This window comes from Neopelma chrysocephalum, unplaced genomic scaffold (assembly GCF_003984885.1).
Source record: "Neopelma chrysocephalum unplaced genomic scaffold, ASM398488v2 Primary Assembly neopelma1_70, whole genome shotgun sequence".
NCBI classification, from domain to species: Eukaryota; Metazoa; Chordata; class Aves; order Passeriformes; family Pipridae; genus Neopelma; species Neopelma chrysocephalum.
Genome location: NW_020897730.1, coordinates 2,361,977 through 2,383,929, shown reverse-complemented (window position 1 = coordinate 2,383,929; position 21,953 = coordinate 2,361,977). Strand labels below are relative to the sequence as shown.

The window sequence follows — 21,953 nt, the reverse complement described above, 5'->3', positions numbered from 1 at the left end:
ACCTTCGGTCCTTCAGGCGCCTCGCTGTGGATCACACTGCAGAAGTTTGTGCTCTTGCTGTTCTCCTGCTGGTTCAGGAAAGTTTGTGCTGATTTGTGGAAACCTGTCTAATCTTGCATGACATGGCTTTGTGATACCAAGCATGTGGCAAAATACTGACTTCAAACATTTTGCCTCAGGAGAAGGTGATTTCCTTACTAACAGCGGGTGGAAGAGGCACTTTTACGTTATGTCTCCATTAGCATTTAGATAATAATAAGAAGGCCTTGGTATGTTCTTTAGGAACTAACAGCTTAATAACAGCCCTCACTGTTATCAAAGTATTTTTCTGTCACTCACCTCAAACCAGTGTTATTTGGGTTGATGAATGTATTAAATAATCTTCCAGACCAGACTAGGAAAATTAATGGATAGAGCTGTAGGAGTAAGTGTGGATTGTATTGCACAAATTTGCTTCTTGTCTGCATTGCTGGTATCTCATAGATTATCATGCAAAACCAACCACTACACTGAGGATTGCCAAAACTTTCGTTTCACCTTTGGCCTTTTTTTTGTATTCATCCAGCCTACAGGCTTTTTTTTAAAATTTGGAAATGGTCAAACCTTGATGCAAACATAGAGAAAGTAATTAGCAGTGTGATCAATATGAAGCTGTTCTTGTGTATGGGTTTGAAAAGAAGGAGTCCTTCTCTTCATAGAGGACATTAAGTGTTTTCAGTGGGAATCTTAAGCCCTTTTAGCAGTTATGTAGACAAATGGGAAGCTCACCACTGGTATTGTGTTCAATGTGCAGGACTTGGTCCTGAAATGACAAAGTATTGTCAAGTGATAAGAATAGGACATTATATCAAGTGAATTAACTAAGTACTGCCGTGGGGTAAAGGTGCCCTGAACTAGCTGTAGATAATTTCTTTAATTTTGGATGGTATGGCAGTGGTGGTTGTACCTCTGCCTCTGAAGAATGGAAAGTTAGAAAATAAAGCAAATTTGGATGTGAACTTCTTAGACATGAATGGCAATCCTGCCACTTTGGTGTAAAACAGCTCCCAGTGCTTTAGTGGTGTTGGTGAACACTCTCTTCCTCTGAGCACTTAGTTAAAACAGCAGTTTCTCAGTCTCCTTCCTGGTACGAACTGATCCAAGGCTACAAATCTTACATGAATTATTGCTCCTCCCGGAACTGGTTTAACCTCCTTCTCTCTTTGCAGCTACAAAAAGTACTTCTACAAGTAAAAGAAAAGTTTTAAACCTATGCTATGCCTCTAAAGTTACATCCTTTTTTATATATATATATATATATGCCCTATTCATATCTGCACAAAAGTCCCTCATTCATCAAAACATGTAAGGACATACATAAAGAGAGTAAGAATTATATGCACTCTTAATGCTAATCCTTAACTTGGATTGCTTCCTTGGACTGGTCTGTTTTCATGGATCTCAGTCTGAAAACAGTTTCTGGTCCTTCTCCAAATAAATGGGTTTACCTTATTTGTACCCAATTCTCTGTTGCTGTTGGATGCCACCCCGTTTTTTATTTCTAGTGGTCCTGTATTCTGTCCTTCACAACTGCAAATTCTCCTTATTGACAGATATTTAATTATGGCTGAATTATCAAAGAGTGACACAGTAAAAGTTTATGTATGAAAATTCTTAGGATGACATGGTGCCCTGGTTGTTTCATTGTACATTGTTTGCCATGTGACATCATCTGAAGAAATTTATGAGCAGATTTTGGGTGGCTGCAGTTTCGTTTTTGAAGATCATTTAATAAAGATGTGTGAGCACAGAGGAGAAAGGAGCTTTCTTTTTCATATTACCCCTCAAGACTTGATGATACATTAGATCATTATAGAACAGGTGCTTTTAGTTTGGAGTGTGATATCACCAAAACGCAGCATAGAGGAGACTAATGGCTTTGAAATATCTATCACTATTCATTACACTCTGTGAAATGATTTTTGGAGGATTTACCATAAATCCATTAATTTTCAAGATTGCAAAGACCCCGAAGCAATGCTAAATCCACTAAAACCTTTTCAGATTCAGTAGGTTTTGGATAATACTAAATGGCTTACTACCTATGACTAGCCCTCTAAGCTTCTTGCTTTTGTTGCACAATAGACAGCTCAGTTAGTTGTACTGATATATTTTCACAAAATATATACTTCTTAAAAAATGTCCAAGTGAGTTATTCCATTTGTGTTATGTTCTTTGGTTCTTTGTTCTGGTTAATTAATTTTTTTCTAACTGGATACAGTGGTTAATCATAAAAACTTTAAGCCATTGAAAGCAATGCCACTTGCCTCTGCAATAGAGGAAAATTTCCAGTATTACCTTACGTAGAAAGTTAAAAGGCCCTGACTTTTTTTTTCTGCACAGAAGAAATTGCTGCAGATCATTGCTCGTGAGCAGACATGCCTGAGACACAGTTATTCCTGACCAGAATCTGTCCTGACAATTAACACTCAGCTTGGCAGATACTGCCAGGGACAGAGCTAATGCACTGTGTCATGATTATTGTACTCCTCCGAGCATAAATTGAATGGGGAATGGTTAGTAATTAGCTCCAGCAAAATAGACTCTACACTTGTCTTCTTTTGTCATTAACGTCCAGGCTGATAACAAAAGAAGCTCTGGTAATTAGCACAAACCCATGCAAGGGGTCTGACTGTGCTTCAAGAACTCTTTCACACGTGCCTTTTTGTTCTAATGAAAATTTGACTTGAGAAAACAATGGGCAGTGGTAAGATAATTGTACATTAATAAGCAATAATGACTGCAGAAAGAAATTCAATTTAAGGATCTTTTCTCTTATTGGCTGAGAATAATTAATAAAACAATTATATACGTGTCTCTGGATATAGATATGCAATGAAATACATGTATGCATGCAGCTCTCCCCCCTAACTCCCATGGGTAGAGCTAAACAGGGAGCTGCTTCTGAGTTTTGCTAACATTCCAGGCTTCCAGCGATAAGATGTGCAGAACCTGCATTTTGTGCAATGTTTTAGAGGAAAAGATACCCTTGAATGTTGGGGATTTTTAACTTAATTTGATTTAAAGAGTGTAGAAAACACCTAAGGAGATCAGTACACATGAATATTTGAATTTTTTAGTATATTTTTGTGTGAATATATATATGTGTTTATGTTATGCTGCCTCAATAGGTAGATATTAGGGTTGTGTTCATTGACTCATCGTTTCAGGAGCTACACATTACATGTTTCAAACCCTGAAAATTCCATAGTGTAGCTTTTAATGCATAACAATCATAATGGTGAGATCAAATTTCCCATGAGGATTAGAGACTCAGCTGTTGGAGGGGTGTAGGTGGCTTTCTGCAGGTGTAGATATCTGAGGTGTAGACCTCAGACTTGCTACTGGTGCTGGACAGAGTTCCGCTCTTCAGTTTAGCCTTGTGTATTTTGGGGCTTAATGTATGCAGTGTGAAATAATAATTAATTAAAGTGTTAACAAAGGTAATGATGTGGTGAGAGTGAAGGGTTTCAGGACCCCAGCACGCTCCAGAAGGTCTGGAAGCTCAGTAACAAAGTTAAATCATCCTTGTTGCTCCTTTATGCTAAGGAGAAGCAGAGAAGTACATGGCAAAAATTTCAGCTACATTTTGTTCCTCTGTCTCTTCTCACTAGCAATTAAAACTTGGGGTAGAGCATATCTGCATGTGGAACTGTACAGATGAAGCCTGTTTTCATGCCTTCACAAGCTGTGAGTTAAGCCCCCATAATCTAGAGGCAGAGGTGATATCCCACAGCTTAGGACAGCTAACTCCACTAACCCTGGAAAGGACAAAGGCTGTTGGCAGGGCCACTCAGTAACTTTCTCAATAGTTATTTGGTTGTTGTTTGTTTAATTTTTTTTATTAATGAGCTAATTTAATTTTAGAAAGGTGCGATATTCTTATGTTTGATGCATTAAAAATAAGGATAATGCTGATGGTTTGCAGCTATAGAACTTTCATTCAGTTTACAACCATCTTTATGAAGAAACACCCCTGCTGTTTCCCGTGTTCTCCAGTGGATCTCCATACCTGATCCTACCTGAGAAGATGTAGTCTCTGCTTTCCCAAGCATATCTCAGTGTCCAGAAGAGTGAAGCATGTTCTTGGGGCTTGCTCCTAAATTGGTCAGGATTGGTGCTTAGTCCTCTTTGATCAAAATCCTGCCTTGCACCAAGAGCTCATAGTACCATAGTGCCGAGGCCTCTTAGTACCATGTTAGGTGCTGCATAGTCTCATCAAGGACTTTCTCCTTCCTGGATCTTGGTCTTTATTGGGGTTTGTTTTCACAGTAAGATATAAAGATACCAGCTAATGTAGATTCTCTCTTGGTTCTGTGTACAGTGAAACTCAAAGAGAAGGAAACTTCTTTTATGTGAACAGTTGTGTTTTTTCCTACCAGAAGTTGGGGAAATGGAGCTCAATTGTAGCTCCAGATGATAGAATTTTTGATGAAATTAACAATGGTTAAATAGTTATGTGTTTAGCTGATTTCTGTGTGATTCTGAATTGAGTCATGGCTGGGGATTGACTTTACCCAGCTATCTCTATGCTTTAGCATGTGCTTTTGGGTTTAGAATATAGCTCACATTTCCTACCTTTTTATTCAGTAGCTAGTAAGTTTTGGACTTCACCACAAATTAAACTGGAAAAAAAAGTGTTTCAATGTTTAGAGCAACACAGAAAACTTTTATAAACTCCTTTGTGTTTTTTGACCCCACCAAGATTTGTAGAAAAAGACAGATACTGAAATTGTCATGAGACTTCTCGATTCCAGTTTGTTCAAACAGTGAAAAGCCTCTGGTTTTCAACTGTAACAACTCTATTTTTTTTCAGGGAATAATTTAGTGATTTTTAACTCATATAAGAAAAATCTGGTAGCAAGATCCTTTTTGAAAAAATCTATCTGTGCTTCCTGGCACTGTAATGGAATTAAACATCACCCTCCTCGTGCATTATAACCCCTGCATTCCAAACTAATATGAAAGAACATGATGCAAATTTTAGGTGAAATATTTTTCTTTCTGTGCCTCAAGACCATTTCAACTTGCTTCTTCACTCTGATAGCAGTGCAATACTCAAACACCCAGTGTGCTTGTGCAGGGAATGCAATGCAGCAGTTGCCTCTTTTCGCAGCTCTGCTATATCCCTCTTTTTTTTTTTTTTTTGTATATCTGAAAGTGCTATCTAAGCACATTTTCCCAGAGAGATCAATAGCTGCTTCATGTGTGTAAACTGATGAGTGTGGTTTGCAAGAAAGATATGATAAACTCTGGAATTGCTGATATGGACAAATTCATTAAGATAACAGCCTGTTTATTTAATCTTATTGATGTGTTGTAGTTATAGATCACCTATTATTATAGCAATTCATTTCTGTTTCTATTCAGGTGATTTTTATCATTAGTTTTGTCCCTACACAGATGGCTCTAAATCACTTCTCTCAAGATTTATAGATATTTCAGATTTAAAAAACAAAATGCTTCTGTCAGCTACAATGATAAAGATGAAAATAAATAGCTGGAGTCCATTGGCCAATAGTGTGAGGTCTTGAAGAAAAGCACTAGAATAAATCAGCAGGATGGAAAAGCCCTTGGGTGATACTATTGAAGACTAAATTATGGACTTTGCAGCTTCTGAGCTGACTGTTGGGATAATGGAGCTGTAATCTCCAGCCTGTTGGCTCATACTTACTCCAACCCAGTAGAGGTGACAAATCACTGGGATCAAGGGGCCCTCTTGGGGCTCCTGTGAGATGTGCCTGGGATGGAAATCCCCTTTGTGGGGAAGACAGAACAGTTGAAGGTGTAATTAGCTCAGTGCAAAACTTGTGTCTCCATCTGGCAAAGATGCACTTTGGGTACAGAACTTCTGGCACAACTTTTAAGCTGTGTTAAGTTTGTTTAAGCTTGCACTGTTGTGCAATTCACACTCTTAGATGGAAAACCTTTTTTTTACTGCTTATGAAACTTTATGAGAAAGTCAGGGTCTTAGATTATGTCTTTCTTGAGTTTAATATTCTGTTTATACAGTAAGTGCAAAATATGAAGGATGGTTCCAATGCTTTTATTGTGCAGTTAAAACCTACATTAAAAAAATCTGTTTCTACTACATCACAGTGTGTAGCTCTTCAGCATAACTGTTTTTATAGTTATAAAGTCACTTTCCAAAATTTTATATGTGTAAATAGCTGGCAGTACAGAGATACCTTCACACCAAATAGGAAAATATAATTGATGTTGTATTAAAACAAGTAATTTGTTCAAGCAGCCTGGATTATGTTTTCATTGCTTAGATGATACATATTTGTCTTTAAACATGCACCAATGTTCAAGCATTTTGAATGGAAATGAGTAAGAACTGATGGAATTTCATAGCATGGCAGAAAATATTTCTATGTATAGCACTTTCACAGGTGTGTAACCTAAAAGCACAGACCACTTCTCTTTTTTTTTTTTTTCAATTTTCTTAATTGTTTGTCCATTTTTAGTTTTGGTAGCAGTCACTGGAAGCAGTAGTCCAATCCTGTTGTTTAGGTGTTAGTTTTTTGCTTTTCTGAAAGGTTTTGATTATAACCATTCATGAAATTACTTGAGCATCAGGCACTTGAATATAAGGATAGAAGTTGATATTCCAGATGGTATCTCCTCAGAATTTTATTGTCTGGTTTACTGTTTTATTTAGTTATTTAGCCTTGCCTGGTCTTTCTTTTTTTTTTTTCTTTTTTTTGTTCTGATAAGATGTGACAGATGCTGATTCATCTGAAGTGTTGATTCCGATTTAGTTATTGCCTGTGTTCTCCCAGGGAAAGTTTAACTTTATGGGAATTATTTTGAATAAGATATTAAAGGAATGAGGACACTGTATTGTCAGTGAAAGCCAAAATAGTATCTAGGTAAGCAAGGGCTCTTATTTTTAGTGATACATTCAAAACCTGTTGGCTGGTTATGTTGAACATCTAGGCAGTAAAAGTGATAACACAATAAAACGTAATTGTTCAGGTTTTTGCTGCCTTCCTGGGTAGTTTAGGAGGAGCAGTTTGAATCTGCGCAGAACAGCCAGAATAGCTGATACCTTCAGCTATTTTCTGCTTTGCAAAAAGAAGTGATGAAATCATTCACGTTGTGCTGCACTTTTATAATGAGCTCTGAGGGTGTAGACAGGCATGCTGCTGGTGCTGGACAGAGTTCTGCTCTTTAGAGACATCTAAAATTCAGTCCTAAACTGGGCTCTGTTCTTGGATTTAGCAGTAGCATTAATCTTGAAGTAATGTGGTTTGTTGTTTTTTTTTTTCTAATCAGGTAGGAATGCAAACCAGGAGCAGCTGGCACCCCGTGGTTCCCCAGGCATGCAAATCCATGTGCCCTTACGGGATTGCGAAGAATTCTGTCAGGTGAGAACTGAGTCTGGCAAATGCTGGAAAATTGGAAGGGTAACTGCAAGTTATCAGGGCAAGTTATGAAAATGTAAAGGGGTACCCTTGGACAGACCCTGTTCCCCAGAGAGCTTCACTGGGGCAGTGCACACATAAGCTCGGTCCGTGCTGCCCTGAAGGTGGGAGCAGACGTGGGCAGGGCAGACCCACCCGCCCCAGCAAAGGTGCCCACGTCTGTCATTTTGACATCATAGGTGTTTTTATTCTATTGATTTTTTCAAGAAATGAGAGAGACTTGAAATTTACTATGAATTAAGATGACAGCCCATGTTTTCTCTTTATCGCCCTCTCATGACTACTTCCCAGGGAGAGTAATTTAGGCATGGAGCAATGGGACTTGGGATGGTGGATTCTGAGGCTGGCAGAGAATATAATACACCTAACATAGGATATGTTGTGGTGTCTCACATGAATTCTTTGGGGAATGAGTTGAGTTGAAGTTTAAATTTTGATTTGACAACATTGTATTTAAACAAATAAACAGTGGCAAAAACTTTTGTATTCCTACACTGATTCATGATTCAAAACAGAGCCAGAATCCCAGAGGATATTACAGTAACACTAGCAGAGAAAATAGGGCATCAAAACTGTTGGCTCCAGAGCAGCAGGAAGCTGATTGATTTCCCCTCATCCCTTCAGAAACCTGGATTAGAGTAGCTGTACAACAGACAAATCAACAAAAATAATGGCACTTCTGACAGTATTGCAACCTTTTATTAGCTCCACCTGCACCACTTGACATTCACAACTCCTGGTAGAAAATGTGGGATAGCATTCAAAGTACAGAGTCTGCAGTAGACTCTGGTGTGCCATGCAATTATAGAAGTACTTCCCAAAGCAATTTTTAGTCTTATAGAGCTTTTCCCCTGAGGGTGGGAGAGACAGAGCTGAGATGTGAGTGACATTTCAGCCACCTGATGTCATAGGGATGAAATTTGAGTCTTCAGAAGAGCTCTAGGAACATGTAGCAGCAGCCCTTGAATTATCTTTGTGGCCTCCTCTGGACTCTCTCCAACAGGTCCACATCCTTCTTATGTTGGGGACCCCAGAGCTGGATGCAGCACCTGTAGGTGGGGTCTCACAAGAGCAGCATAGAGGGGCAGCATCCCCTCCCTCCTGCTGCCCACACTGCTTTGAATGCAGCCCAGGACAGTGTTGGCTTTCTGGGCTGTGAGTGCACAAGGATGGGGTGTGTTGAGCTTCTCCTCCACCAGCACCCCCCAAGACCTTCCCCTCATGGCTGCTCTCATTCCACTGGCTGAGAACAGTGAGCTGTCCATCCAAATCTTTCAATATGTTGGATCTGAATGTTTAAATAAAATATCTCAATTAAGCTAGTGAATATATTAAGTCTGTAAGGAAAAGCAGAGAGGAGTCATCCACATTTTCCTTTTGGTGTTATAGAGTGCTACAGCTGTTTCAATTTGCACTGAGCAAAAAATAACTCACTATAGGGGTTTCACAAACTCTTCTCAGTTTCTATCACTATCATACTAAGAGAAGAAATAAGAAATAAAAATAACAGTAAGTTTAATGTAAAAATAGAAGTGAGTAGTATTGAAATTGCTGGTTTAATATGCTTTTTACCCTCTTATAAGTATGAGTAGATTTGGACTGATCTGATCCAGTTTATAAATATTTATAAATACAAATAGCAGCAAAATTTCAGGACTGATTCTTAAATGAACTTCTGTATTGAAATTTTATGCCAACTTTTGTTTACTCTTCTATCAGTGCAATATCAGCTGACACTGAATTTGTAATAACAAAAAAAGAAATTGACTGCTCTCCATTGATACAGAATTAAAATTGGAAGAAAGTAAAAGCCTAAAATTATACTCAAGCAACAGCTCCAAACCTAAATATAAGAAAGCTTTCTTTAAGAGAGAATAAAAAATTATTTCCTTCATACCTACTAATCACAGAATTTTGTGTAACTTCAAGTGTCTCAATGACAGGCATTGTGCAGAAATTAAAATGAATACTAAGCTGAAGTCTGTTCAGTTTAGCAGATGGGGGATTTGGAGGATGCTGGTACTTTGGAAAGTGTGTGGTCCTTGGGAGATTTGTTCTTCAGCATAATTTTTCTATGGAACAAAAGATCCAATTTAAATAACTCTATAGATACACAATTTTAGTTTATAAACTACACTTTGAATTTCTGTAAAAGAATACCACCTAGCTTGCCATGACACCCTTTCATACTCAAAGAGAATTGTTAATCTGGACAACTAAGTTTCTGGTCTTTAGAGGGAAGCTTCAAGAACAGTAGTTTGATCAAAACACTCTCAGTTCTGTTTATGAATCTGGGAATATGCATCAGCTGAATTGTGTCTGTGCTTTTAATATTGATGGAAACAACAATAAGAATCTGCATAGACACAGAGGGATCAGTGTATACAGATCTCTCAAAACATAAAATAGAGACACAAGGTAGGAGAAGGAATTCAGAGCCATCCTTCTCCTCTTCTGCTTTTGCATTGTTTCTTATGCCAGTATCTTGATTTGTACTGCCAGGGAGATTAGGAATGGTACGCAGGAAAAAGCATGCTCAGTTTATAGGGAGTAGTACACTTTCTGGTTTTAAATTAGTCAACTATTTATGAAGAGCATGTTTGATAAAGCCCAGTGAAATCTGACTAGAAATGTCATCAACGTTTTCCTCAGCTTTTTCACCAGCATAACCTAAGTGGAACTTTCAATAGGATTTTATTCTTCTGAACTGTGTATTAAATGAAAGATGTGATCTCAGAAACCTGATTCACTAATTAAAAAATCTATCTTGTTCAGGTCAGCTATCAGCCATGATTTTATTGAATAATTGATGTCAGACTTTTAAATCCTTCCTTTTTTATTTTTTTAAGTTTAGCAAGAAGCCAAAACAGTATTACTATGAAATGATACCAGCTTCTATTAACAGAATCAACAGATTGCTGAGAGCTAATGCAGTAACAGCACCAGAACTAAAAGAGGATGTATCTATCAGTTGATTTTTTTGATTGCTGGCAGTACATGTGAAATGGACTATTCACTTATTGCTGGCAAGCTAACAACAAACTGGTGCCAAGATAATACAACTAAACTGACTGGATCAGCCAGACATTCATTTTTTTCTGAAGTTTGGAAAGCAAACCCATGACCAGAATTGTTTATTAGAACCACTTCCCCCAAATGCTGCTCCAGATTCTTCCCTTTCAGCTGCATGTTGCCAGACCATTCTTGCTGGTGAAGTGGTCACCTCTCTCTAACAGGGGTGGGTGCTGTTTTGCCTTTGGGGGTTTTGAACCTGCCAGATCCAGCAATAGGTGGTTTTACAGCATGGGACAGGAAAAGACTTTTTTTTCCTTTCCATACGATCCTGACTGGTGAGCGTGTTGCTCTCTAGAACCACCATTTCCTTCTCTCTACCCAGTCTGTAGTTAAAGCAATTAAAGCACTTTGTTGCCCTTGTACCACATTCAAATACTCTGCCTAGCCAATAAGGGCTTAGTCAATTAAATTGATTAGAGTTTATAGTGGAAGACATGTTGGCCCTTGTTACCAAATATATCTCATCTAAGTATGCAGACTGCCAGAAAAGGCATTTTGCTGGTTCATTGAGTATGAGAAATTTGCAATAGAAAATGCATTGTTGTAGCACTTTTTCTTTCCACATGGAAGTCAAACATTTTTTCACAGATTCAGAGCATGCTTCAGATAACATCTGAAAAAACTGCTAATGTAAAATTTGTTTTTCTGCTGAATCCCTGGAAAAACTTTCTAGTCTGCGTTAGCATAAAGGGAGCTGTTACCATTATGTATGGATCCCTGATTTAAGATGTATACCAAAGAGTAAATAAGGGTCTGATACATGGCAGACAGGGATGTTGAGGTTTGTGGTGAGGGAGCTGAAAGTACTAATTCTGGGGTTTGTTCATGAGTAACAGAGCAAATGATCTGTGGACTGAGCTGCACCACCAGTTTGATGACAGGACACTGGACTTGGTGATCAAGTGTGATTTATTTGTCCATGAAACTTTGTTCATCTCTCACAAAGCCTTTATTGTGGAGTAGCTTCAATACAGTGGGCAAGTGGGTTCCACCTTTTTAAAGCTCATGGTTCAAGGTTATTGCTGTATCCCAGGGAATTATTACTTCCCTTCTCCACTTCCTCCTTCATTCAAGCAAGCACAGGGGTTCAAAGGGGAACAGCAGTGCTGTGAAGGGGATGAGAGAGGGTGAAAGGAGCACTAATATCTCATACCAGTCACAGGGCAAGACTTATTTGCTTCCCTCTGCCTAAGCCCCTCCAACAGTTAACTCATCCATCTGGAGTTTGGTCATATAAGAAGATTGGGCTGTATATCTTCCATGAAAGTTGTAATCTGCTTATCTCTTGTTGTTTGACTTCCTAATTTAGTTTTCTTTTTCTTTGTGCTAAAAAAAAGTTAATTGCTCTTTTTCTCTCTTGTTCTCTTGATTAATAAGGCAGAAAAATCATAACATAATGTCTGGAGTATTACATTTTCCTCCCAGAGGCAACAGCAGTGTCACAAGCACAGGGCTGTACCCTTGCAGTCTAAGTACCTAGGGAAAAGGGAAGCCAGCAAGCTGGGAATTTTTGCTTAAAAACAAATTGAATGAGTGAATAAAGAAAATCATTAAGGCTTCATCTATAAATACTCTCTAATTTAAATTCACATCAGCATGAAATTTTAAAGATTTATTTCCATAATTTGAAGTAAAAGGTGTTTGTTTTAGGGGTGATTAATTCACACATAGCCTTATGGGTAAGGGAAAATTGCAGGATCAGGGTATAAATTAAGGGTTGGAGTACGTGTACTAAAAGTGTGAGAAAAGATTTTAGTCAAGGTTTTTCCCAGTTCATTTTTCTTATTAGCATAGAAGTTGTAGAATTTCCTGATTCATTAGCAGTAAACAGGCACTGGTTTTATCACCATAATAAATGAAATTATCATCTCAGTGGTTTAAAAAGTTACCCATACCAGGAAAACAGTGGAAAAGAACAAAGGAACAGAATGAATTTATTACCTGTTTTAGAGTAGAAAGCAGTTAGAACACCTTCTTCAAGAAAAGAAAAATATTTTAAGGTATGTTCATGCTGAAACTTAGTAAATATTATGTATAACAGCTGGAGCTCAGGCACTAGAGTCCTTTGCCCAGACATGATCCTCTGAATCCATCAGAGCAGCTCTACTGCTCCTGCTGACCAGAAAATGGGGTTGTTTGGGTGAGTTATGAGGGGACAGCTGCTGATGGCAGATGTCTGTGCAGGGGCAGAGCTCTGCAAGCTCAGGTTTCGTTTATGAGGCGATGGCTTTGGAGCATTTGGGCATGTGGGGGACAATTCCTATCCTGCAGCCTTTCTTTGTGACATGCTGACCTGTGTCTGACTCTCTAATAACTTTTAGAACATTCAGTGTTCTTCATAGTTTTTTTAATAAATTAAATTTAAGGGTTTCTTTTAAAGATTTCTTTCTTTCCTTTGTTATTGACAAGTTGCCTGATTTCTGTGCAAGGCTGTTTAGTGATTAGAATGGAAAGCACATCAAAATGCTTTTTTCTTTTTTCCCTTAAAAAAATTGGTATTCACGAGGACTATGATATTTCAGGTACTAAAGACAATTGCAGCACCTTGACTATCTTCTGTCCTTTGTCACTCCCTGGACCCAACCCAGCTTCAAGGCCTTGTTTCCATGGAGGCAATGCTAGTTATTAGAGATATTTCTTCTACAAACAGACTTGTGAATTCTCACGCCTTTGGTTCAAGCTTTATAGTTTTAAGCCTTATCTGGAGCTTTTATGTTCCATCTTCTTTGATCTTTTGCCAGAAGGTTTTCTGTTGCAGACTAAGGTTGTGATGTTTGCATGTTTTACTTCTCAGTTCCTCTGTGAACAGCAAACAAGAGATGAAAACCCTACATCAGAGTCCCTTCCTTGAGACAGCAGCATTACATGTTCTTGATCATGGACAAAGCATGTTTTTGTTTGATTACTCTTATTATTTGCACATTTTTTAAAGCATGAATATAAACTGGGAGATACCTTAGGCTCATCCATTGCTCTCACACAAGGCAAACCAGAATTGTGGGAGGCTTGAGACAGGAATATGTTTCCTTGTGAACCATTTTCCCCATGAATTTTATTGATTTGTCCTTTTTTGTTTGTTTTTCTGTAAGGTTTTAACATTTTTGCAGTTTGGGTAGAGGGCTGCAGTGTGAATTTTTAGGCCAGAAGACCCTCTCTGATTAACAAGTTACCTGCTGCCACAATATTTCACCCATTTTACCTCTTTGAGTTGCTGGAATTGTATACATCAGTTTTGTTGGCAGAATCAAAGAATTCCAACAGACTTTTAGGTTTTGACAGACGGGAATCTGCCATTGCTTCTGATAAACTGTTGCAATGGCTAATTATCCCTCTGTGCTTATTTTAGCTCTCCTTCATTCACCACTCTTTCTTTTTCTGCGCTACGGAGGCTTCATGCTGTGGGTTTTCTTCCTGCCAGTGTGCTTTATATATCCTGTTCTGGGCATCATTCATTTTTTTCTTATAAACTAAACAGGTTGAACTGTTTAAGCCTCTTTCTGTAAAGTGTTCTTAAAACCATTACTGTTGTTCCTTGTGTCCTCTTTTCTAGAACTGTACCAATCACAATCAAGTGAATTGTGCAGAAGAGGTTTTTCAGATAAGCATTCCTTTTCTTCTCGGAATTCTCTGAACTTTTCTTTATGGAGGCCCAATATGTCTTTGATAATAACTTCAAAAATTTTAATTGAATTTTTCTTCATAGGTTGCAATTTCATGGTGGAGGACTATCAATTTTTTGGTTGAGAGAGAAAAATCTGTCTCTAAAATTAAGAGTTATTTTGAAATTGAAACTTAAAACCAATAAATATTTTGAAAACAAACAAGGTTTAGAATGAAAAGACTTATCAGAAAAACATATGAAGATATAGGTATGTATGCAGTTGCCTTGTTAAGTAATTAGAAGCAACTGTTCTCTTTGTTCACTGTAGTTAAAACACAGAGTATAGAGACCTTGGATTTCAATAGGATAAGTTAGGATACACTGTGAAAACCTTCAATAATAAGTAAAATTAAGTACTAGAATGAATTTTCAATAGAGATTATGTAATTTCTATTACTGGAAGATTTGTCAGAAATGGTTAAATACAGTTGATTGTGGTTTGGGTTTGGGGAATGAGGGAGCAGATGGCCTTGAAGATACTTTTAGTATTTCTTTCAAATTTTTTTGGACAATAGATATTTCTGCAGAATTCTGTGAGTCTGTAGTGCCTTCAAAGCCAATGTCTTCCATTGAATTCACCGAGTGGGAAGTTGAAACTTGAAGATATCAAACAACTTGGTGACCTGAAGTTAATTAGATGCTCTTACCCCCTGAACATTCAAGGGTAGTGCAAGGAGCAGATGATTTTCTCTTTCCCTAAATCATCTGAAGCTGTTTTGGGGTAGATGGAGGGATTAGGTAGGATACTTAAGTATCTGCCAGTCCTAATTTTTTTAGTTCTAAGATTTTAAAGTTTGATTCTGAACAGTCTCATACATAAGTCTTGTAAAGAATAAACTTCAGTAAAGAATGCTATGAGTCCTGAGGAATGTAAAGCCCTGACATGTCTTTTTGCATTTTTGCAGATTCCAGTCATAAGTATTATTAGATATTTGTTCTTGCCACATTATATCTGTATCTCCTTTGAGCCTCAAATTCCTCTTACACTCAGTTTAGAATAACACTTTTCTGCCTCTTTAGAACAGTAAAACCATATTCCTTTCCATTCGGGTGGCCTTAATTCCCTCAGGCTCTCTGTTAGCAGAAAGACAGTTGTTTTAGTAAAAAGAAGCACTTAAAGCCCCCCAGTATTATTTAAGGTGACCAAGAGAAGAGAGATTAAGTTTTGGGCAGGGTAGGCAAGGCAAGAATAGGACCTAAGCTTCTGCTATGAGCTTGACTCACTGACAGGTGTAGCAGAAAAGGTTGTTTTGGATCAAATGTCTCAGGGTTGTGTGAATGCTTTGAATGGGGAGAAATTGTACCGGCCTCTCATATATTTTGCTCTGCTGAATAATCACTGCCATGATGCATTGACTTCTGAACCGTTTTTTTTTTTCAGAGTGAGCTTTACTCGTTAAACCTGAGTTTTCTCAAATAACTGTGAAAGCTTCTTTGTGCTTCAGTTTCCTTTCATTTCCAAAATTAGAATGTTATTTGCCTGCCTCAAAGTATCTGTGTAGCAAACCGAGATCCTTTTAATACAGTTACCTAAGCTGTGATGTATCCAACCAGCATAATGGCAAAGGTGTGAAACTGTTCCTACAGAGGGTTTGGGGGCTGACTTTCTAAAACTGTTCAAGTGACACGTATAAGGAGTGTCATGTTTTTGCTTTGAAAATACAGCCTCAAGGTGATATAAGGATTACAAAAAATAGTGTCTGGAAATTTCTTAGGATTCTTAAAGGTTTGGCTTTGCAAGTGAAAATCAGATTTTTTTTTTAAATAATAATTAGTATATAACTAGATAATTATTTACTCTCTACTAGCCATGATGATGATTTACTGTCTACTGGTATATAACTAGTGATAACTAGTCCTGTGTTTGAGGAAGAGGAAGTTACCAAGGTAAGTTCACATGAGGATACTCAGCTTCAGACAGCCTTTTATAATCAGATTTTGGAATGTATTTATGTACTTAAGACTGAAGAGAAGTCCACAGCAGGATTTCTAGAAGCCTCCAGGCACGTTCTCTGAGCAGGATTAGGTGATTTTAGCTTTGACTCTAACCTTAGAAAAGCGGGATATGCAGTTCAGTTTTGGCTTCAGAACAAGTTAACTTAACCTTGGTTGCTTGACCATCATAGTTGTCTTTGTAAATGATATTTTACCTGTTGTGAGCTAAAATATGGCATATTAACCCTCAGTTTGAGTCTTAAAAATATTTTGTCTAACATCTGGGTGGGTTTGGAGCTTAGACATAGAGATTTATAATGACTTGGCTGCTAAATGCTATCTTGATTACATTCTGTTGAGCATCCTTGGAAAATAGGATGCACATGACTTACACTACGTTTTTATTGATAACATATATTGAGAAAATGGTCTCCAAATATTCTCTGATAACACTTACTCAAATTTGTTGTTATTACTCCATGTCATTGGTATAGATTAAGATAAAGCTATTTGCCAAGTGATCAAGGGAATTCACAGATTTATTCTTCTACTAGAAATATGACTTCGTGATCTTGTAGGAATAATCTTGACCTATAGCTTAAGGAAAGTATCTTTAAAGAAATGAAAAAGATAATTCCACTGAAATTGTGTTACCTCTGAAAACTTCAGCCTGAATATGCTACCTATGATGTAACATATTTATCCAAACATATGAGTTCTTGTGGCTTAGACAATTTTTCATAGTCAGAATTAGTTTGGCACCATCTTTTTTTGATTTTTTCTTTTAATGTCTTTTTGTTGGTCCAAGTAGTCTGCTGCTCTAAAGTAAACAAGTTTTCTTTTCTTCCTCATTTGCAGGATCTAAGTTAGATTCTGTGCTTTGTCTTTGTTTAATAAAGACTGTTGACTTGAAGTAGAAGATTCAGCAAAGAACTTTTAAAAAATAGTTTTCAGAAAAGGATATAAATATCACTCCCTTTTCCTTTTCTGCTGCTCTTTGCCTGTGAGATATTGCCTAGGCTGCTGTTCCTATTGATCATGATGGACAAATTGGCTACCCTTGCAAGGATTAAGGATTTGGGCCTGTGGAAAGAGAGCAAATCGTTTCAAGGTTAGCACTTTCCCAACTTCCATTAAAGCTATTCAGTATTTAAAGAAATTCTATAGTAATTGATTGTCCTTCTAAGCATCAAAACATTTTATCCAATAAGTACGAGTCTTATTTTTAAGACAGTTTGCTTGTTGCAAAAGGCCAAATAATCCAAATGTATCTCTCTGCTTCTATTTCTCTGCTTGAAAAAAAAAGGCTTAAATTTTGTTTTACCTTTTGTTTATGACAGCACAAGTGCTGTCTGAGAGAACCAGCGTTCTGAAACACAGAAACTGGTGTCTGTGAGAACCAGTATACACACACTGCATTGTAAAGGGAACAGAGTGAATAAATCCTGTATAAAAATAATTTCGAAGTGTAGATTAAGATGTAAATTTTCTAACTCTTTCCCATTGTGGAATAATCCAGGCCATCTGCCCACATTTAAAGAAAACATTTCAGAGATGTAGAAACAGGGGTATAAGATTAAGTTTATGTGGGATCTCCTTGAGAAAAATAATTTAGGATTTTCCTAAGACGTGAATAGGGGATGTAATTACCCTTTCTTATGGTGTAATTTCACAAGTCAGGAAGGAATATATTTTGACCTAGGCTTCTTCTATTCAGACTTTGCAATATATTGAATTAAGAAGAAAGGGAAAGGGATATATAACTGAATTTGCAGATAGTAGTTTCTGTGAGATCTTTTGCTTTAATACTCTATAAAAGTAATCTCAAACAACAAAATTCAAACAGGCAAAACAGAGAACAAAAAGCATGGGGAACTCCTTCCACTCACATTAGTAATTCAATACCTATACTTAAATATAAACTCACCTTTGATACCTTACAAGGAACTGTAACTGAGTCCTGAGTGCTCTTAGCTGTCATCACTTCATGGATATTCTAGTCATTTACAATATTGGTGGCCTCATGTGGATCTCAGATTATTTCAACAAATGGCATTTGTGCAGCAAAACTTAATACAGAGTAAAAAAAACCCCTTCTTGAACAGGTTAAGAGTAATATTAGTAGGGTAGCATTCCTCTTTGTTTTCAGTCTGATGGATGTTTTAAGGTAATTCTGAATTTGTGTCATCAGTTACATTGACAACAGTCCTTTGAGCATCTCTAATAACACTGAAAAGCTCATGTCTGTAGATTTATTGCTCTGATTGTTAGGGAAAATTATTCACTCAGATGTTACATAGACTCAGCAAGGTGAAAAAAATGTTCACATGTTCATACTGGACTCCAGGGAAACCTTTCTCATTTTTCAAAAAAACAAAATGAAAAAGAATGAAACAAAACAAAAGCATACAAACAAAAAAAACCCACCGAAAACCCACAACAAAACCAAACAAAACATAAAATAAGGTAGGCTCAGGTTCAGCAGGCAGTCTGTTTATTTGTTAAACAAGAACTAGTACTTGTTGGGTAATAGGAGAAAGTATTTCTGTCATGTAGAAAGAAGGAAACACAATATTACCAAAAGTACCACTTTTATGACTTAGAAAATTGCCACTTGTTCTAGATGTCCTCCTACAGTATAATTCAACAGAAAAGAAGTGTGGGGATAGGGAAGGGTGGTGGTGACCTACTGTTTTAGAAAGATTTTCATGAGATGAAGATATTGAAAGGAATGGGGTGGTTAGATTTGGAGAGAACTTCAGAAGCTCTTCAAAATAAGCTCTTCAGAGCTAACAGTCCAGCCTCACTGCTTTTGCAAAACAAGAAAGCTATTTAGGCTTTTATTAAGAACTAAAGAATATTGGTGAAATTGAGTGGTAATACTTTGAAAAGCTGCAACAACAATTTTAACATTTAGTTCTGGGTAGACTTGTAGAATGTTGTTGTCAGAATAGATCATTAAACCTTTCTTGTATGACTTCTACAGAAATGACAGACAACTAGAGTTTCAGTAAATGGTGCTTGTAGCCCAATAACATCTTTCAATTTCTGAACTTCTGTTAATTCTAAAAAATATTGTCTGGAATTAAAAAGCTGAACTGATGATGAATCTTATACAGCCTTGAGAAAGTGGTGCAGTATCATCATTTCTTTGTTCAGCTAAATAAGTTCAGAACTAGAATTTATTTTCTTCTTTTTCAAAATGTAGGCTGCTTTATGATGTAAAACAATTATTGTAGCACTTTTGCTAAGGTTTAGGAATTTCAGTAACTTTTTAAACATGGACATTAGAGCTGAATGCCACAGACCACCAAGAGGTTCATTCACATGCTGGTATAGAGGCAACGTTTTTCTGACCTCCAGTACATATTTCTGTATTTACTTTTTGAGCTCCATGTTAACTCAACTGCTTATTTTGTGTAGTCTTACCTCTGCTGTGGCCCTGAAATCCTTTTAAATACCTCTGATTTCTATGAGAAGGTTTTTGTTTTTAAGCATCACCTCTGATCTTTTTTTCCATTTGTACAGTTCTTTATCTGACTACTTTACAATAACACTGATTAGGATAAATACCTTCTTCCTACAATATTCTGTGGAGAGCAGGGATTAAAAGTAATAAAAACAGCTTATATGTTTCAGGGGACATCCAGAATAGATGAACAAAGATAAGAAAATACAAAACTCCAGAGTTCTTATGCCTTCAGCATAACACAAATTCTAATTGACAAAGATTGGGAAGGAAAATGAATGCTGCAGGAATCAGGATAAGGGTAAATGTATTTGAAGTATCATCAGAAGTCTCTAACTCAATGTAGTCTCAATATATGTCTGACTTGTTACATTAAACTGTGTTAAGTCAGAATTCCCTGGCAGGGAGTCGTGCTTTAGCCCCATCCAGCAGCTCAGCCCCTCACAGCCACTGCCTCCCTCCCCTCACAGTGGGATGGGGAGAGAACTAGAAGAGTGAAAGTGAGAAAGCTTGTGGCTTGAGATAAAGACAGTTTAATAAGTAAAGCAAAGGTCGTGAGCACAAGCAAAGCCAAACTTTCCAAGGGGATTCACCATTTCCCAAGGACAGGTAGGTGCTCAGCCATCCCCAGGGCAGCTCCATCACACTCCATGGTGACTTGGGAAGACGAACACCATCACTCTTTCCCTCCCCTTCCCCCAGCTTTGTATGCTGGGCATGACACCAAATGTCCTGGCTCTGTCCCCTCCCAGCTTATCGTGCACCCCCACCCCCCTGACGGTGGTGGGGTGAGGAGCAGAAAAGACCTTGGCTCTGTGTAATCACTGCTCAGTGATAACTGAAACATCCCTGAATTACCTATGCTGTTCCCAGCACAGATCCTAAACACAGCCCCATTCCAGCTACTGTGAAGAAAAATAACTCCTAACTCTGCCAAAACTAGCACATATGGTTTACTTGGCGGTGTTTCAGTTGTTTTGGTTCTGGGGTTTTTTTTGTCGTTTTTCCTTTGTTTTGCTTGGTTTCCTCCTACCAAATTTCAGTTCCTGCCGTTAGTTTTTATGGAGGTGTCAGAGGAGAGCGTTAAATTTTATATGATGTTTTCATATATCTACATATATCTGCTGAATATCGACATTCTGTACTATATATATACACTACATTCTGTACTATATATATACGTATATATGTACATATATGTAATATATGTATGTATTTTGTACTAATATATACATTCTGTACTATACTTCTCTGTACACAGAGAAGGCACCTCATGGGAAAAAATTATTAGAAACCACTGATTATATAACTAAAACACAATATGGGAAGTTTTTACATTTTTAAAATATAAATTGTATATAGTTTTGATAATCTGCAGATATCCTGCAAAATTCTGTCATGTGCATGAACGTGGAGGGAAGGGAAAATCTAAGTCATAGACATTGGAGATATAAAAGACATCCTACCTGATCTCTTGTAAGTGCAAGAAAGGTTTACGTTACCTATTTTTGACAAGTTGCAAGCATGGGATATCAGCGAAATGGTTCTGATTCCTTCAAGGAGGGACTATTTCTTGAGAGTTCTGTATTATTTACTTCCAGGATGACAAGAAACACATTTTGAAGTTGAACTGGAATGACAGTGAAATCTGCCAGGCACAGATCTCAGGAGAGAGCTTAGAATGGATGTCTTTTGGAATATGCCAACTTCCCAGATATTGTGTTCACTGTGTTGCCTTAGAATTGGGAGGCAAAAAAAACTCCGGGCAAATTGAGTAGAGATAAGATACAGAACAGCTCTTTAACAAAGTCCTTCTGGCACAAGGAGTACAGAAACGGTGCCCACTCCCCGTGTCCAGGGGTTCCACAATTTATGCTCCAATCCGAGAACTACCCACCCCCAGATCTGCCCCCCAGGAATGCCTCCCTGGAAATTGAGTCAGGGGTCCTAAGACCCTTTTCTTCCTCATCTTCCTCTTCTTCACAGCACGTACTGTCTTTGGAGCTTCTCCAAGGTTCCAGGCTTGAAGGTTGCTTTGACTATGATGGTATCTTGTTCTTCAGGCCTGGCGTGCAAATGTTCTTAAACAGAATGTGTTTACTATAGTCCTGCCTTGAAAGAAGCCTAAACAAGCCTAAAGAATTTAGAAAATTCGATATGAAATGGGAGAATAGGGTTTGGTGAATGTTAACTACTGTTCTAAAGTGTGAGAGACTATACAGCTACATTAAAATGTACAAAAAGTTAAAAATCCCAATAGTCCTGAGGCATCACTACTATGATCTATCCTTCCTATCAGAGTAAGGACACGTTATGTTTACTTGCTATTAAGAAAGGTGTGTGG

At 37.6% G+C, this 21,953-nt stretch overlaps 1 protein-coding gene and 1 long non-coding RNA gene across 2 annotated transcripts in view; one reads left to right on the top strand and one right to left on the bottom strand.

The window, feature by feature from the left end:
* LOC113968967 overlaps positions 1-21,387 on the top strand; it is a 126,111-nt gene extending 104,724 nt beyond the window's left edge. The window contains exons 3-4 of the mRNA XM_027685979.1: positions 7,321-7,412; positions 21,211-21,387. Coding sequence (XP_027541780.1) covers positions 7,321-7,412; positions 21,211-21,387 — 269 coding nt within the window. The remainder of the gene's footprint in view (positions 1-7,320; positions 7,413-21,210) is intronic.
* Positions 8,731-12,725, bottom strand: LOC113969045. The gene is made up of 3 exons (XR_003534727.1): positions 12,486-12,725; positions 9,367-9,541; positions 8,731-8,947 (listed from the first exon to the last, which is right to left on the bottom strand). It is a non-coding gene; the product is annotated as an uncharacterized LOC113969045 (long non-coding RNA).
* Positions 21,388-21,953: the final 566 nt, after the last annotated feature.